Source organism: Amblyomma mixtum, chromosome 8, assembly GCF_055824585.1.
Source record: "Amblyomma mixtum isolate Tamu chromosome 8, ASM5582458v1, whole genome shotgun sequence".
NCBI classification, from domain to species: domain Eukaryota; kingdom Metazoa; phylum Arthropoda; class Arachnida; order Ixodida; family Ixodidae; genus Amblyomma; species Amblyomma mixtum.
Window position 1 is genome coordinate 56013450 of NC_143019.1, and position 18050 is coordinate 56031499.

General features: G+C 50.9%; 1 protein-coding gene across 1 annotated transcript; it reads right to left on the reverse strand.

Moving 5' to 3' along the window:
- Nucleotides 1-3167: 3167 nt before the first annotated feature.
- Nucleotides 3168-17233, reverse strand: LOC149332528 (uncharacterized). Its single transcript, XM_089558123.1, has 3 exons — nt 16073-17233; nt 6238-6377; nt 3168-3615 (listed from the first exon to the last, which is right to left on the reverse strand). Exons 1-2 carry the CDS (start codon nt 17204-17206, stop codon nt 6372-6374), a joined length of 1140 nt encoding a protein of 379 aa, XP_089414249.1. The 5' UTR covers nt 17207-17233; the 3' UTR covers nt 3168-3615; nt 6238-6371.
- Nucleotides 17234-18050: the final 817 nt, after the last annotated feature.

Sequence of the window (18050 nt, forward strand, 5' to 3'; positions counted from 1 at the left end):
TGCGAATGTTGCGAATATTGCACATTGCGGGGTCAGTGCCAGAGCACCCCTTCCCCCCCCCCCCCCCCCCGAAATTTTCTGAGTGCCGCATCTCCTCTCTCTCACACACCTTTCGGCCTTTTTATTTCGCCGATGCTATTTACACACCGCATCGATATATTAAAATGTAAAAGCAAAAATAAGAAGAGTGTCGGTTTATTCCTGAAAAGATCGATGTATGTACTACGTTGTCGTGGCTCTAGAATAGGAAGCGGAACTTATTGCTGAGAAGAATCACACCTCTTCGCTACCGCACGAAGTATGGCACTTCTTTTAACAGTAGGCACAGTTCACCCGATTAAACATACCTTTTCACGTCAGCCTACTTTTTCATCCTTTGCGTTGTCCTCAAATGATCATAAACTATTACGAAAATAAAAAGTGCTTTTTTTAAGCGCCTCTGCGGCCGGGCGCAGGTTTACATGCATGAAGTATAAATTTTGACAAATACCATTCGTTCGCAGTTGCTGACTTTGCTATTGAGCAGAAGCTCTTGTGTTGTTGTAAATCACATGAAAATAGTTGAAACTGCCGCGACTTTTCGTTTTTTACGTATGTTCTCTGCGAATCAAGTTCACGCAATCCTGTGTGCACAAGTATTTTATGTAGAGATTAGAGTGAACGAAACGACGGACCCTTCGGCTTTATGAAAGCAATTAAAAGTATTTTAACTCTATGGACTACGATACTGTTTGGGCGCAGGCTTTCTTTTACTTTTCTACCGGCGGCGAATGACACCCTCGAAAAATATTTCTGGCTACCTCTTGCACTCTTGCCACGGCCTTGGACTGTACGCTTCCCATGCTTTTGAGGGAGCTATAACCAGGCCTGCTGGAGACAGATCCTCCGCGCAATCCCAAATTATGTGATCCAGCGTTGCTAGTTCACCGCAACGCTGGCAGTAAGGATTTACTAGATCAGAAATATATTCGCACTGATCCATGAATTTGGCAGCGACCGTGTCTGCAGTCGCCTCCCCGTGGTGGCTTGATCTCGGCTCAGCGACGTATTCGGGGGAGGCAGACTCGCCCCTAAGATCTCTGTAATAACTCGCAATGGCCTGGAAGCTGTCCAGCGTCTCAATTCGCAAGGTCCCCGCGTCGGAGTCTTCCTCACCAGCACGGCTGACAAAACCTCGAGCGTACTGGTGAGCGGCCCCTTCATGAGCCGGGACCCAAACCAGGCCAATAACTTTCCTGCCTTTTGGCATCGTGGTACTCGGTGGCGGAGATTCGCCCTCGCGCAATGTTGCGGAGGACCGTCTTGTAATCGCAAAGAATGGTGCTGGCGCCTTCTTGAGTAATTCCTAGCGTTGTAGTATCCTCTTCAGCCATCCCAACTCTGCTCGCGTAACTGCCGAGGCTACTACCTTGCGGGAAATGCTCCCAGCGGAGACTCCACGGTGCTTCCATCCCCCGAGTATTTTTCTCTAAGGAGCTGCGCCTTGGCCCTCTCCGTCCATCGTGACGACCCACCAGCACATTCTTACCCGATGGGCACTGAACCTCCCATGGACGTCCTGCAGACATCCTAAACATCCGCAGGACATCCATGGGACTTCCAATGCCCATTGGGTAGGGAGCGCTCCGACTCTAATGCATTGACGGATTTCTACCGGCAAAACTAATATCCTGAGACGAGTCCCTCCTACGTCGTCCGAAGCCTCTGTTCATGCGACGTCAGCTCAGTTACTACATGGTACTGTGCACCCGCGGTGCCGCAGTGGAGGTCTCCGGAATAATTTCGACCACCTGAGGATTTTTAACATGCAATAACATCGCAGAATACGGGCGCCTTCCGCATTTCGCCTCCATTGAGACGCGGCCGCCGCGGTCGGGTTCGCACCCAGGTACTGCGGCACAGTAGCCGAGCGCCTAACAATTGAGTCACCGCGGCGGGTGCAAAGCAGTCACCGACAAAGGCGTTCCAAACAGCGGACACGTAAACCGCGCTAAGCCTTCCCGCGCATGTGCAGCCCCTCGGCACTTTGTATACCAGCATGTATCAGATTTAATATAAAGGCGCAAGTTTGCGCAATCGCCGCAGCATTCCCACCACTGACTTTTTTGTTTGCCACTACAAGTAAATCGTTATATTTAGCTCTGATTTTCTATATATATTTTTTTTAAAGTTACGACTGCCACCACGGTAACAACGCAGTGACATCACGTCCACAACTGGGCGCCTCGATGGGGATACGAGTCACCCTAGTCCAGGACCAGCAAATTAACAGTTGCCGATATTGGTGACAGAAATAAATAACATTGTTTCAGTGATAAACCACTCTAGTGGTTTAAACTGGCTGTGTATGTGATTTCAGCGCTGGTGACAGTCTTCACTCCTCTAATGTAAGTCAATGTGCGAGGGTTTCCACAAAAGCCGCGGCAGAGTTTCGTGAGACGTACTCGCCGTCTGCTATCCCAGTGTTGTCATACTATTCTCACGAAACTCTGCCCAAAGCCGCTTACCAAGCGGAAAGAAACGTTCCTATGCCCAAAACATAGAATTTTAAAATGTTTTGCTACGTTTCTCAGCAGCACAGCTGGGCTTACGTTTATGTTCGCGAGGAGCTTTCGGTTGCCGCAAAGAAACCATGGCCAATTTCAGCGCAGCAGACTGCGCGTGGCAGCTTATGCAATCGTTCGCCGTGGTTCGCCGTGGTTACTCGTTCGCCGTGCGACCACTCAACTTCTGGCCTGCGGATGCCCGATGGCAAATCTCAGCTCAGACTGAGCGAATTAACAGTGGCACTCGCTCGTGCATTCAAATTAGTGGGCATTTTTTCTTACTGAGATACACGTAATTCAGACGCGGCCAATTCGTCAGTTCGAATGAACCAAAAGCTCGATTCTGGCGAGTTCGAATTTTCGATATTCTAATTTGAGTTCAGCTAATGCAAACAAGGAAAATATTGGATGAAAGTACTGTGAGCATTGAGCTCCACTTACTAACAACCAATTTTGCTTCTTGAAATCAACCAAGCTGTACACTATCCATATGCAGCTAATGCCTGTTGCTTAAAAGCTTATAAGCTCAAAAGTCATCCAGCAAAATGAAAATGAAAACGGAAAAAGAACAATTCACAAGGTCACTTCAAAAGGGGTGCTGAAGTGGAAACAGTACAGGTGTTCAGAGTTAAACATTCATGTTTATTGAATAAAATAAAGAAATAAAACAAAAACAAGTCAGTGATAATGGAGTTGTTTCGGCTTTGTCTCCTGATCAGTGACACGACGCACAAAGATGGCGTCGTGCGGTTTTTTATGAATCTCGCCCTGTTCGCAGAGGAATGAATAACCAACAGCGAGCCATCATGGCTAAAGGCCAGGGATGCAATGCTCGATGGGTACTTGTGGAACTGACAGAGACGCTTCTTGTTGAAGCCGTCCCAGATGTTCACGTGGCCGTCACTGTCTCCCGCCGCAAATGTGTTGTACAAGTTGTGGAATGCGTTCACAGTTGCGTTCACAGGGTAGATGAGCTCGATGCCATTGCTGTCTTTGGCACGGTGACACTTGAAGGCGTACTTCTTCTGCACTTCGGGGTTTGGATCCAAGTATTCAATAGCCACGCGCCCTGTGTAGAACCATACAATCAGCAACTTGATGCAACAAGTGAAGCCAGGACAGACAAGAGGGTCAACCACTGGAAGTACAGTGAGAAGTGCCCTTCCTGTTGTGTTCATTATTCTGACTGCTCTAAGTTCTCTCTCCAGTGGATAGACAACTTGGTCGAAATGAAACAGCCTAATACATCTTGCCACCAGAAAACAAAGTTAGGCAAGTTGATTACTAAGAGGCTTATTATACTTAGCTAGTACAAGCTAAGCGCCCTAATCCAATGTTTACACAAAAACTCAGTGGCTTAGGCACTTAGCTGACGAGCACCACACCACGGTTTCAATGCTCATATGCATTTAGCTAGGGACAAAAACCTGATGGAGCATTTAAGCCCCGCCTTCAGGGTATGATGTGATAGCGTAAATGGTCCTTTCAGTGGCCTAGGGTTTTCTTGGCATATCACTTCACAGCCATGGAAACTATTCGTTCCTTCGCCATCATGTAAAGCTTAACCTACACTTAAGAATTCCTACGCCATCATGTAACGCTTAACCTGAACTTAAGAATTACTTCGCCATCACGTAACGCTTAACCCACACTTAAGGATACAGTGCAATAGCATTTCTGATACCTCTCGCACAAGTAGTCCTTCTCTGTCGCCTAGGTTCTACCTACATGCCCAAGTATGCAATATTGGCCATTCCCTACTTTACATTTATTGAACGGAGGAAGTCCTCCTACCGATCCTGGCACAGTGGAGGAGCGGTTAAGTGATGTGCCACTGCCACAGAAGGTGGCTATGTTTGGAACAGCGGCTGTTTCAAACACAGCCACTGGTGGGGTTTCTGAGATCCAGGTTGTGATAACGTCACAAGGTCACGTGACTTAGTGACAGGAGGGCCACCGGAATTTTTTCTCTTAATGCCGACTACACTGACAGCAGCATTTATGCATTTTAACAATATTTTGTTAAAATGCATGAATGCCAGTACACATTACAAAACTGCCGGTGGTCAAAAGTAACCTGGACCCCGCAGCAGGGCATCCTTCAATGTCCTCTGTCTAGCTTTGGAGCATTAATTGGCAAGTATTATGTACTTTCCCACGACTTTTCTTTGAATAACAAATAAGGAGATCTGGTGCAAAGCCCACAGTTTGCATTTGTAACGCCTTGATGGATGCACAGTCTTTCTTTCTACTGTGTCAAGCTACAAATTTGCAAAGGACGTCGCCCGACAGTGAAGCAAGAGCATTACGTTTTGCCCCAAAAAATAATTCATTAGTACAAGAAAATGATAGCAGACTGCCAATAAATTTCGACCACCTGGGGTTCTTTAACGTGCACTGACATCGCACAGTACATGGGCCTCTAGAATTTCGCCTCCATCGAAATTCGACCGCCGTGGCCGGGATCGAATCCGCATCTTTCGGGTCAGCAGCCGAGCGCCATGACCATTGATTCACCGCGGCAGCAAAAAAAAAAAAAAAAAGAGGTGCCGTTTTGGAGCTCTCGGGAATAATTTCGACCACCTGGGGATCTTTAACGTGCTCTGAAATCGCACAGCATATGGGCGCATTTTTGCATTTCGCCTCCATCAAAACGCGGCCGCCGTGCGGCTGGATTTGAACCCGGATACTCGGCTCAGCGCCGAGCACGCTCACCACTCATCCAGGACTTTAATTCTGCTATTCAAATGCGCCTCGTGAGGGCAGTAGTAAACGTTCATCGTGTAGTCAAATTAATTTTAACAACTTTTAATATTACCCTCTCGGGGCACTAATTAACGAGTGTTTCTATTTCGTAGTCGCTGCCGAAGCACCCAGCTCGACTGTAGGAAGCTAGCTCAGCCTGCTTTTCTTTAATGCGTTAGCATTAAAACAGTGCTGCGAACAAAAACCTGTCTGTCGGCTTGTGCACGGTGTCAGTGAAAAAGGAGAGTAGGCGGCGCACGCAGCGCGCTGCAATTTAGCTGCAATGCAGCCTCGCATGATGTCGGTCGGCTCACGCGGCTCTTCCGTGGCGTTCGGCGCTCGGGCACCGACGGACACGTGTCGCGCGTTCCAAGAGTGCCGTAGTGTTTTGTGCGCAAAACTAATGCTACTGCGTTACTGTTACACGAATCCCATTGATCGCACTTCGTTCATTTTAATTAGGTGGAATTACAATGAAACATGGGATACATTCCAGTAGTGGTTTGGTTTATGGGGATTTAACGTCCCAAAGCGACTCAGGCTATGAGAGACGCCGTAGTGAAGGGCTCCGGAAATTTCGACCACCGGGGTTCTTTAACGTGCACTGACATCGCACAGTACACGAGTCTCTAGAATTTCTCCCACAAAGAAATTCAACCGCCGCGGCCGGGATCGAACCGGCGTCTTTCGGGGCAGCAGCCGAGCGCCATAACCACTGAGCCACCGCGGCGGCTCGAGTAGTGCAGCAGGGGGCACGGGGATCAGTGGAGGAAAAGGGAGAGGGGGCCTAGATGCGCATTAGCCCAGGGCCCCCACTTTTCTTAATCCGGCCCTGCCCGGTGTTCACCAACGAGTATCAAGATCTGACAGCTCTAAGGAGTGCTTGAATTTGCTCTTGACCTACTCCCGCGGGGCTCTAACAGCGCATCGAGAACATGGAGCTTACCAGTCCGCGGGTGACGATGTATGTAGGAAGCCAGAGGATGGGCACCGTCATGAGGATCTCAATCTACACCTGCAGGGTGGGCGGGCTCGCCGAGAACACCAGCAGGTCCACCGCGGTGGCCACCAGGGCACCGATCACGCCTGCGTCATTCACGGCACCATGAAGGATAATTTTACCCGGCTCCCCACGAGTAAGCCTGGAGTGTTATTGCGATGGCAATAAAAGTGTCATCGGGGAAAAAAAAATTGTGCCATCGGTCATAAAGTTATACCGCTGGCCCCAGGAAAACGACGTCACCAGAGCGAATAATTCCCGTTGGCTGGGGGAAATGACGTCACCAGACCTGGTCATTCTCGTTAGCTGGTGGTAAGAGACCTCACCAGACCGGGTCATTGGCTGAAGGAAGGTGACGTCACCACACCTGATAATTCCCATTGGCTGGAGGGCAGGGACATCACTAGACCGGAAGTGACGTCACATCCCTAAATATATCAACAGCTTGGTTTGGTTTTTGGGGTTTAACGTCCCAAAGCAACTCAGGCTATGAGGGAGGCCGTAGTGAAGGGCTCCGGAAATTTCGACCACCTGGGGTTCTTTAACGTGCACTGACATCGCACAGCACACGGGCCTCTGGTATTTAGCCTCCATCGAAATTCAATCCCCGCGGCCGGAATCGAACAAGCGTCTTGGGTCAGCAGCCGAACACCATAACCGCTGAGCCACCGCGGCGGCCCTCAACAGCTTCTAATGCTATCGAATTAAAAGTCAATGTAATTAGGTGTTCCTGTGCATTTTTTGCCTTCGTGACAACATCTGACTGTGCGAGTATATAAACGGAAGTGCGGGGTGTCGAGTGCTATCACTTCACCGTAACGGACCACCCACATTACTTTTGCGGCGAATACTGCAAACTTATTATTCTATACCTCAAAGTCTTGCTAATGATTTCGCCGTTAGATTATTTCGCACGCACTAAATTTCGCAAACCGAAAATGCAGGTCTCTATAAGGCAGGTCTCTCTATAAGAGGAAGGAGCGCACAGAAGGGCACGTAAACCCCAAGTACATGGACTGTAGTAAGTGCCCGTGGTGTCCATGCGCCCACTTCGCATGGACACCACGGGCTGTGGTGTCCATGCGTTACCGTTTTAATGTAGAGTTGTCAACCGAGTACCGTGATCTAAGGGTATACCTCCATTCTTAATCAACTTAAACGTTGGAATTTATTTCTCAGCAGGCTACAATAGGAAAGAAATGGTCGAAGTACTGTGGCCATCGCCTACGTGCACAACGCTCTCGCCATCTATTTAGAGCTGAGGAATGCCGGTAAGGTTTCTTCGAAGTTGAGCCTTTGGATGATGAGCTTTATAATGTATACTTTCAACCAACGTTTGGGGATGGAACTAGGCCGTTAATTCTGCCCAGAAATTCTCCCCTACAAAAGTAGGATTTTCATGGGCCTGCCTATGGGTAAGAACTATCCTGCCTATGGGTGAGAACTATTCAGCAGCCTATAAACTTCTCTCTGGAGCACCGGCCAATGGCAATTACCCGTGCATTTACGAAAGAGCTATAACAAACCGCCGTCCTGAAGATCGCTAGCCTAACCACCAGCGTCCATCCTGCACCCCGATTAGAAAGGTTATAAAGCTGGGCAAGTTGGTCAATTCACTGTGATATACAACGAGACAAGCCAGGAATAGAAAGAAAAAAAAAAGGACCATATGGTACTTCCGCTGTGACGTTTCCTATTCACTGCACCTGTGGTTTATCGCACCGCATCTCATATGAACGGCGGTCCTTGCGCAAGATTTCATCAACGTTGATAAACCCAGCTGCACATTACCCGTCACGGACGGTTTCCCCAAGGCGGGACCGAGAGTTCAAAGCGGTTTGAATGCGTGCGCACTTCGTAGTCCAGCTCCAGATTTAGGTCAATTACGGCCGCTCAGTGCAGATCGACCTGAGTTATACCCCCGTGACGTACAGTGCTTCCAGCCCGAATGCAAATATGGCAAGAGGTTGAAAACAAGAGCAAGAAGTGGGCTTGGGCAGGGCATGTAATGCGAAGGGAAGACAACCGCTGGTCCTTAAGGGTAACGGAGTGGATTCCAAGAGAAGGCAAACGTAGCAGGGGGCGGCAGAAAGTTAGGTGGGTCGGTGAGATAAAAAAGTTTGCGGGAATATGGTGGCCGCGGCTAGCGCAGGACAGGGTTATTGGAGAGACATGGGAGAGGCTTTTGCCCTGCAGTGGGCGTAGTCAGGCTGATGATGATGATGGTGGTGATGCTGTACACTTAGAGCAACGCCCAGTTAGTCCAGATCCGAGAAAGATGGCTGCTAGGGAAAGCGACCAGTCTTGTAGATGGCGACGTGGACTGCTGGCTCGTGCGGCATGGAACCATGAGTTGGTTGGACGGCCTCAAACAAAATGGCACATACCCACTACGGGGGAGTGGCCAAGGCACAGAAAAAAAATGAGCGCAGCCGCGAGCATGGCTTCTCGTCTTCCTCTTCTTAATGCAGAAGTAGGGGGCCAATCTACAGAAAAACAGCAATCTTTGTTTGGCTCTAACCACCTCTTTAATTTACGACAGTAGGATATTTTTTCCCTCTGCGCAAACATCATTGGGGCCGCATTTGGTCGAGGCATTATGTCGCGACAGAAAACTTATTCCACTGCAGCGAAAACGATCACGGATGCGGCAAGCGCGAGCTTTCGTCTTCACGGTCTGTCCTCCTTGGTGTTCGGTCCACAATCTGGAAGGGGTCGAAGATGCAGGACCGTAACTTGGTGAGCGTGAAAAATTAACGTGCTTTTTAGCCCCTCGCATAGCTGCCGTGATTAAACAGGACAAAAGAAGAGACGCGTTTCGACCCCTTTCCCAAACGTGAACCCCAGAGATCTCCGCGAACTCCACCGAACGAGCGGGGCTGACTTCTCGACATCTGCAACCATCGAAATACCAGACCCCTTACAGCGGCGCTTAGCTACAACCAGTCGCTGTGCGATCTTATTGCGGAAGTTCCCGCGCATTTTCTTTTCTCAGGAGTCGAACCTTACATTCGATTAGCTATCCCAAAACGAGTGGGGTTCTTTAACGTGCACTGACATTACCGCAGGTGGTCGAAATTTCCGGAGCCCTTCACTACGGCGTCCCTAATAGCCTGAGTCGCTTTGGGACGTTAAACGCCATAAACCAAACCAAACCAAAACGAGTGGTTCCGCAGCGGCTCCAAAAGTGGTCCCTCAAAGAAGCTCCCTGCGGAATACCATACACAGCAGCTACCCTAGAGCGTCAAACGAATTCCCCAGTATCGCTTCAGAGCATCCCACGTGTCCCGTAGTGGGTCCCTAATTTTAACGCGATAGCTTTAAGGCTCCCGTTCCCCAGATAATTCGCCGCCGTCGTCGGCGTTATGAGCGAAGAATCCCAAGAGAAGCAGCCTAGGTGGGCCGACTAGGTCACGTGACCATGTGTCGTCATCCCAATCTGCCCACCGGATTATGAGCAGGCGGACCACAGTGGTAGGTGGCAGTTAAATTAATGATAGTTTGCGAGAGGTTGCTCGGGAAGAGCAACCTGGGTCGCGCAAGACCCACCGGTGGCAGCACGTGCCATGGCAGGGCAGTGAAATAAAAGGTAGTGGAAACGTAGTTAACCCTTACTACCTGTGTACTATGTTCCTACGACCTTGTTCCTACCTCAAAAGAAAATTAAGTAGTAACAAGGTAGAGACTTCTGCTGTTACTACGTTTTTTGGCAGTCATTACACTTGTACTACCTCATTATAACCCTGGTAGTATCCATTACTACGTTGATCTGGAAATAGATGATAGGAATATGCACACGTATGTACACTAACATTCCTGGTGACATTGCTACTCAGTGCCCCATGTTTTTATATAATGAAAAGGGTTTCCTGAATGGCAGCAAATCTAACAATCTAGCAAATGTTACTGCAGGTAGTTACTGTTGCTACCTCTCCAGAGGTAGTAAATGTTACTACCTTCCAGTTACTACGCACAGTTACTACATAGGTAGTCATATATGTGACGGTTGTTGCTAGCCCAAAATGTAGTAACCTCAACTACCTTTTTTTTTTAGAGTGTGGCGCATCGCTTAACCGTTGCACCACTGCACCAGGAGTGGTGAAAATCCAGAGTGACCAATTCCGCATATACGGGCATTCACTCATTAACGCTGTCGCATCATACCCTTAAAGGGATACTGAGGCGGTTTTCGAATCGGCTAACCTTCTAGGGTTTTGAAGCAGTGTCATTGCTGATCACGTCTGTGAAATTATTTTTTCGATTTTGGCTAAAACAGTGGCGCAATCACCAATTAAAAATGCGATGTTTAAATTTCCCGCGCCAAGCGCGAGCGCCGGAGAGGGGAACAGCGGAGAAGGAAACCTCGTCCATGTCGGCCAGCGTGACGTCATGTTGAGGAGCCGGGGATGCTTCGGGGCACCCGAGCGCGCTTTCAGCGCGCGTTGTTTCTCGTGCTGCATGCGTTGTTCCTCGTACTACGTGCGTTGCGACGTACAAAGCGTGTCAGCCGACCTTGAGAATCAGATTCAACAGGTGCTACTCTGCGTTCGTGTCCACGAACAACTACGACCGCGACTGTGTCGTCTTCCACTGTTTTCCGCAAGACCACAAGCTCGCAGCGCAACCGCTCGCTGCTGTGACGAAGAGTTCAAGCCGACTAAAGCAAGCTTACTCTGCTCGAAACACTTTCGTAAGAGCGGCTACAGGCAGAGCTTGTCCTAGTGTGATCTCTGGAGATTTCTGTCGAAAAGGCGCGGCTGAACCATGACACAGTTCCATCGATTTCCTCGCGCATAAGAGGCGTGTCACCATTCTGAAGAAGCGCCTCTTTTAAAAGTAGAAACATGCTCACTTAGCCCCTGAAGAAACCTTATAGAGGCTTAAGCATGTGTCGCTCTCCTCAGCTTAGGTGCGGCCAGACCACCTGAGACGTGCTCAGCAAGGCTCGGTTAGTGATTTTATACTCGGTTCGACGTGTCCAAGCAAGCAAGCAAGCAAGCAAGCAAGCAGAGCAAATCACAATAAAGCAAAGCAAGCAAGCATCGAAGCTCTTCATATGCGGCATCTCGTTTAATCCTGCCGAGATATGTGAGACAGTTACTGCGCCATTTCCTTTCCTCAAAAACCAATTTAATTTTAATTTAATTTAGCTAAGCAATTAAAATGAAAGCGTTCGACGTTGATTTCGGATGCAAATTTATGAGAGAAATGAATGCCAACCGAGTTTTTGCAAAAAAACACCGCAACCTTACTCGGTTTCTTCATCAAGTTGTGGCAGCGGTCGAGTTGCAGCTAGCTTGGCTTTTAAACACACATATAGTTGGCAACTACTTCACTGAACCTAAACTGCAAATCTAGGAAGGGCGAACGTTTCCGAGGCAGCGATTAATATTTTCTGGCATCTGCTGAACGCGCCAGGAGTGAAGCGTATTTGTGCGCGTATTTGGCTTGGTTTCCAGCGCACCATGATTGCGTCACTATCTTGTGGTCGCATGCCTCGCAGTGCTTGGCCACTGCGCTTCGCTAATTTTGACACCAACTTTGTGCTCCTTCATCGTTCACTTGAAATACTTTCTTGCCCCAGCCTGCAACGCCGGGTACTGAGAACAGGATTTACACAGTGCTTTGGGCCTTTTCTTTAGGATGACGCTCTTCCGGGCGAGCCAGGAGGCGTCCGGTGGTGGTAATTGACTTGAGTATTGTTCGCACCCCTTCCTTTCCGAGAGAGAGAGAGAGAGATAACTTTTATTTTTCAGCTCAAGTCCGAGCCTTCTTATCTGCCCGTTTGGTGGGCGTTATTTATCGGCGGTGGCGGAGTGGGGCCACGTGTCCCTTGGATGCGTCGGATGTGGGCGGCGAGGAGCGGCCAGAGGGTGGGCTGCAGAGAGGTTGGTGGAGCGGTCCATCGGGCCCACGTGAGGTGAAAGGGGGGAGGCAAGGTATGCGAGGAAGGTATGGTGGGAGAGTTAGTGGCGCGGGGGCATAACCAATATGTATGAATGTTTGAGGGGTGCTCTCCGCACACGAGACAGGCGGGTTTGCCCGGTTTATGAAGGATGTAGTGGGAATACAGTTCGCAGGGAAGGGAGTTAGTCTGTGCCTGTCGAATTAGAGTGGCGTCAGCACGGCAAAGGAAATGGGAGGGTGACGGAAGGGTTCGTCGCATGTGGCGCAAATTGCGAAGGTGTTCGCGGCGGTCCTGTCGGTGTGTAGCGCGGTCTGCCTTGGGATTATAATGGGCTGGCCAAGCAGTCGGAGGGCCCGGTGGTATTTTTTCACGGGCCAGAGCATGAGCAAGCTCATTCTCCGGTATACCTTGATGACCAGGAATCCAGTCAAGGCGGACATGGAGCGTAGGGTGGGCTGTTAGGTATTGCAGCAAAGTGTCTAGGATATGGGGAGGGAGTTTTTGAGATTCGAATGAGCGTATGGCAGCCTGAGAGTCTGCACGTATGGTGATGGTGGAGGAAAGGTGGTCGTGAAGCGTAATCGCCTCTGCTATGGCCAGCGTTTCTGCGTCGTTTGAGGAGGGCACTCCTGTGTGGAGATGCGTGGAGGTGCTTCGAGGGCCGACTACTGCAGTAACTACTTGGTGCTCGAGGATATGGGCATCGGTATAGTAAGTGTCGTGGCCCAGTGCGGGTAAATGGTTCGCCAGTGCTTCACGCCGCCCGGGATTTATCGTTGGAGACATGTGGCGTGGAATGGGTTTTACAGTAAGACGCGGGAGGCTTTTCCACGGGGGAGCAGATGGTTGAAGCGAGGGTAGTTGGGAAATGGTGTGTCCGAAAAGGCTGAGGAGGTCTCTGCCTTGCTCGGAGGTAGAGAGACGGTGTATCTGGGCTCGGTGGTGTGCTGCTGCGCGTTCTTCGAGGGAGTTGAAAATGGCGGCGTCTGCGATCAGAGCATTTGCGGCGTAGATGGGAACTCCCATGGCTAATCGAGTGAAGCGACGCAGAGACGCTTCCAGTTTGCTTACTTGAGAGGATGTGAGGCGTTGATAGGGGTAGGCGTACATGACCCTCGAATAAACGAGTGCTTCTATAACTCGACGGAGTTCGTGTTCTCTGAGTCCATGCTTTTGACGAGATATACGGGACAGCATGTGGCGAATTTGGTTCAGTTGTTGCAGCAGTTGGCTAAGCCACACGTTGCACTTGCCATCTTGTTGAAAAGTGAAGCCAAGGATCTTGATGTGGCTCCGTCGGGGAATAGGGGTTTGCGCGAGAGAGAGTTGAATGAGTTCGCGGTAGGAAGAAGCGGTTTTTTGAGGAGCGTTAGAAACCACGATGTATTCCGACTTTTCGGCGGAACAACTCATACCTATGCGGCGTGCATGCTCCTGAACGACGTCGAGGCCTTGCTGCAAAGTGGATTCTAGTTCCCCGGCGTTTCCTGTGGTAGACTAGAGAGAGATATCATCCGCATATATAGCGTGGCGTAGGCAGGAATTTCAGCGAGTTTTCGGGGCAGTTCTTTCATTGCCAAGTTGAAAAGCATAGGTGAAAGAATGGATCCCTGTGGTGTACCTGCGGTGAGAGGAAAGGGGGCGGAAGGTGTGCCGTCGGGGCCAATGATTCGGAGGGTCCTGTCTGTAAGAAAGTCTTTGATGTAGTTGAACATGCGGACCCCAGGCCGAGTGTCTGCCAGGTTGGTGAGAATTGCGGAGTGGGCGACATTATCAAAAGCCTTTTTGATATCCACGCCGGTCAAAACTCGAAGCTGTGCGCTGCTTGGTAAGGCGTACAAATCCTCATAGATTTGCCGTCCAATGTCTTGTGTGCATACGTGGGCGCGGAATCCGACCATAGTGGGAGCAAGACAGCGATTGGTATGCAGGTGCCATTCGAGGCGGGTAAGGGCCATCTTCTCCATCAGCTTCCCTAGGCAAGAAGTCATGGATAGAGGTCGGAGGTTAGTGATGAGCGCAGAGGATTTTCCTGGTTTCGGAATCATAATTACGTGTGCCTCTTTCCACACAGCGGGAATTTTCCCGGAGCGCCAAACAGTATTAATGATCTGAATAAGTTCGTCTAATTTTGAATCGGGGAGGTTACGGAGTATACCATAGGTAATTTTGTCTGGGCCGGGTGCTGTGTTTCGCTTAAGGGAGCGTAGAGCAGCCTGAAGTTCGGCGAATGTGAAGTCAGAATTCATTCCTTGCTCGTCTGCTTCTTCTTCGGTGTAAGGGTATGACGGGGAGCTGGCAGGAGAAGTAGAGGATGGGTAAAATTGATTTCGGATTTGCTCAGCCAGCTCTTCTTGTGAGACGGAGAGGGCCAACTGTAGCTTTTGAAGTGTGTTACGAGGTTTACCCTGTCCAAGTAGAGTGCGCATAATGTGCCAGACTTTTGGAGTGTGGAGTCTCTCGACCATGTCATCGCAGAGCTGAAGCCAGTTGTTCGTGGCTAGTTGGTCAGCGTATTCTTGGGCTGCTTGCGTTAGTTCAGCAACTTTTCTTTTCAGTGCGTGGCTAGATCTACAGTTGCGCCAAGCTTTTATGGCCCGGCGACGTTGTTTCCATAGCCCAAGTAGGTGTGTGTCAATGTATGGATAGTCGGGAGATCGGTGGATATGTTTGGTGTGTTGGGAGACGGTCTCCATAATGGCGCTACACCATTTTTCGGGGTCCTCGAGTGAGACTGATAAGGAGTCGAGGGCCGGCCGAGCCTTTGGCCAGTCTGCGAGCATAGTGGGAGGTAGATGTGTTCCGGGTGGTCTGGAGGGTCGCTGGGACGTGAGCGTTATCTGAAGAATACAGTGATCACTCCCCATCGTGTCACCCGTATTACTCCAAGAAGCGCGGAGATCGCTGCGAATCCATGCAAGGTCGGGGTTTGTGTCGGATTGTGCTCCACATCCTAGACGTGTAGGCATGAACGTGTCATTCAGGAGGGTGAGGTGATGAATACTGGCGAAGCGGTCGAGTTTTCGTCCGGAGGCTGAAGTACGGTCGTATCCCCATGCAGGGTGTGGGCAGTTGAAGTCACCAAGAAGGACGAAAGTAGTAGGGACATTAGAGGCAGGGAGGGCCGTATGCAAAGGTGGGATGCTGGTTTTAGAGTCGGAGGGAGTCCAGTAGCAGTTTAAAATCGTGATACGGTGACCCTGATAGGTGGAGTGTGTCAGGACATGCTCTTTCGTCCCGGAGTTGAGGTGGGATGTATCTTCCTGAATGGTGGGTATCGTGCGCCGTATGTATGTAACCGTCAAAATCGGCGGAGGAGGGGGCGTTTGATGTCCTTTTCTCTTCATGACTATACTTGGCTGAGTAAAATGGTCGTAACCTGGAAGAGAAAAGGCACCGTGCGTTTCTTGCAGTGCGATGACGTCTGGGTTAACGCCAGTAATCCGCATGTGTTGCAAGAGGGCATTTTTCTTGCGACGAAAACCGTGGCAGTTCCACTGCCAAATAATTAGAGGGTTTTGGGGTGGAGATGTGTGTCGCATGATATCACTCATCATGCGGGTCTTCCTCCATGGTGTCGAGGTTAGGCACAGGAGGGGCGCTTGCGCGCTTTCGAGGGGGAGCATTGGAGTCTGTGTCGAGAGAGCATGGGGCAGAGGACGCGAGGGAGAGGAGATGGTGCTCTAGTTGCTCGACGCGAGCCGTCAGTTGTTGTAAGGCCAATAGGACGGGAGCAAGGGATTGCTGTATGAGAGCAATAGCGTTGTCGGTAGGGAGGGGTGAAAGTGGAGTAGGTGTGGAGGGACGTGAGTAAAACCGGTGTTGGAAGGACGGGGGAGGGGGTGCGATGGATGTGGGAGATGGACCGCTCACCTGGTGACTTGGTGGAGTCTGTGACTGCATCACGGAAGCTTGCGGTTTAGTAGAGGAGGTGGAGGTGCTGGTTGCCGCACCAGAAGTGGTGGACGGTGGCCGCTTGGCAGAGGGCTTGGTTCGAGATTGACTTCTTTGCGCGGTCTCGTGCCCCGGGCTGTTGCTGCTGCTGTTGCTGCTGCTGTTGCTGCTGCTGTTGCTGCTGCTGTTGCTGCTGCAGGAGAGCTGAAGGGCCTCGTAGCGGTTCGAGGTAGGCAGGGGCGGCCAGATGGTCGCGTCGGCTTTAGGGGGTGGAGGGGCGGCGCGGGCGCGATGGCGTCGTTGGGCGCGGTGCCACTTTAGGACTGCAGCGTCGGCGTCTTTCCTTGCGGGGCACTCAGGATGAGACGGTGTGTGGTCTCCCTTGCAGTTCCAGCAGTGTGGTTCACATTCATGTGGGGTAGTCGTTGGGTCTTGGTCAGGAGGAAACGGTTGGCTGCAAATCGAGCACCGAACAAGGCTAGGCTTGTTAGGACAGACGTCGGCACGGTGCCCTATGGCGTGACAATGCGTGCATTGTTTGCTGTGGGGCTTTTGCGGGTAGACGCGGTACACTCCGCTGTAGAAGACGGCATAGCGTGGTAGACGGGGCCCTTCGACGGTGAGCAGAAGTTTGTTGGTACGACCGAGACGGCGGGCGCTTAGTAGTCGGGTGCCGTCAACACGAAGGTTAGCGGCAAAGTCGTCTTCGGTAAAGTCCATGGTGATGCCGTGTATAACACCACGGGCGTTAAGGGGGTCGTTAGCTACGTACGAGGTGACTTCGTACTGGGTGTTGTTCAGTGAAACTTGCTTGAGTTGGAGCAGCTTGTCAGCAGCGGCTGGGCGGTGGGTATCGATGGCCAGGATGTTTTGCGAGGTGCGGAGTTTGATGTAGGTATTGTCACGTTCAGTCTTGGTTAGGCGGGCGGAATCCATGACGGACCGACAGAGCACAGGGAATAAAGTGTTGCCGAGGTTGAGGTGGTTCGCAAATTTCATGACGATCGTGGCTGCGGTGGCTTGCCGGGGCGCCGCGGGAGCACAGTGCTTGTGATTCAGCGCCTGGGCTGCTGACTGGCTAGGCGAGCTCCCCGCCGTTCCGGCTGCGAGCATGCTGGCGAGCGCGTGGGGCGTTGCCCCGGCGGTGCAGATGCAGGCTTGGCTTAGCGCGCCCGGCGTGGGCGGCCAGCCAGATGCTGATGTGCCAGAAAAAGGCGCAGAACGCTTGGAATTTTGATTACCAGGCGTACAGGCGATGAAGTAGCACTCCTATAGACCGGTTGGTACGTGGCGATCCGAGGTCAGGAACCTGGACGTAGACGTGATTTTGCTGGAGCTCGGTGTGCGCACAGCCGATCACGGTGGCGCTGGTGGCGCCCTCCCTCCTTTCCGAGAATACGAGCCGATGTTGTGCTGTATCGCGTCTTTGACGCTGACGTATGCTTGTGCTAGGCATAGAATTTTTTGCTTGTGTCTTTTTTGGTTTCAGGCGATACGTGGAATGAGCAAACTGTAGTATCCTTTTCTTCGGTGGTCAGTAAAAAAAAAATAGTCGCCGTATTCGCTGTTACAACGACACGGAAAGCTGCGATCTGCCCCCAACGCAGCGCCAGATCCGCATCGGCAGCTTCTCCAGTCCTCAAAGTGACGTCACGACCTCTCTTGACCAATCACGGGCGGCGGCGCGCCGCGCGGCGTGCCCCGCGGCACAGGCCGCATATTTCGGCTAAAAAAGGCAATTCGCGCTTGTTTTTGCCTTATTTGGATGCGATATTCCAGCATACAGTATGGAAAACTATAGGATGCCGCTGCCAGCCCGACTTTCAGAAAAAGTGCTTCAGTCTCCCTTTAAGGCGGACTTTAAGCGTGTCCCTTCAAATTTTTTAAAACGTTCCGTTTTGTCCATTGCCTTTCCGTGGGTTTCCAACCCACAGAAACGCGGGTACGGCGGAGCGGA

Coding starts and splice junctions, on each gene's coding strand:
- LOC149332528 (XM_089558123.1), bottom strand. CDS start 17,206: ATGCTCGCAGCCGGAACGGCGGGGAGCTCGCCTAGCCAGTCAGCAGCC.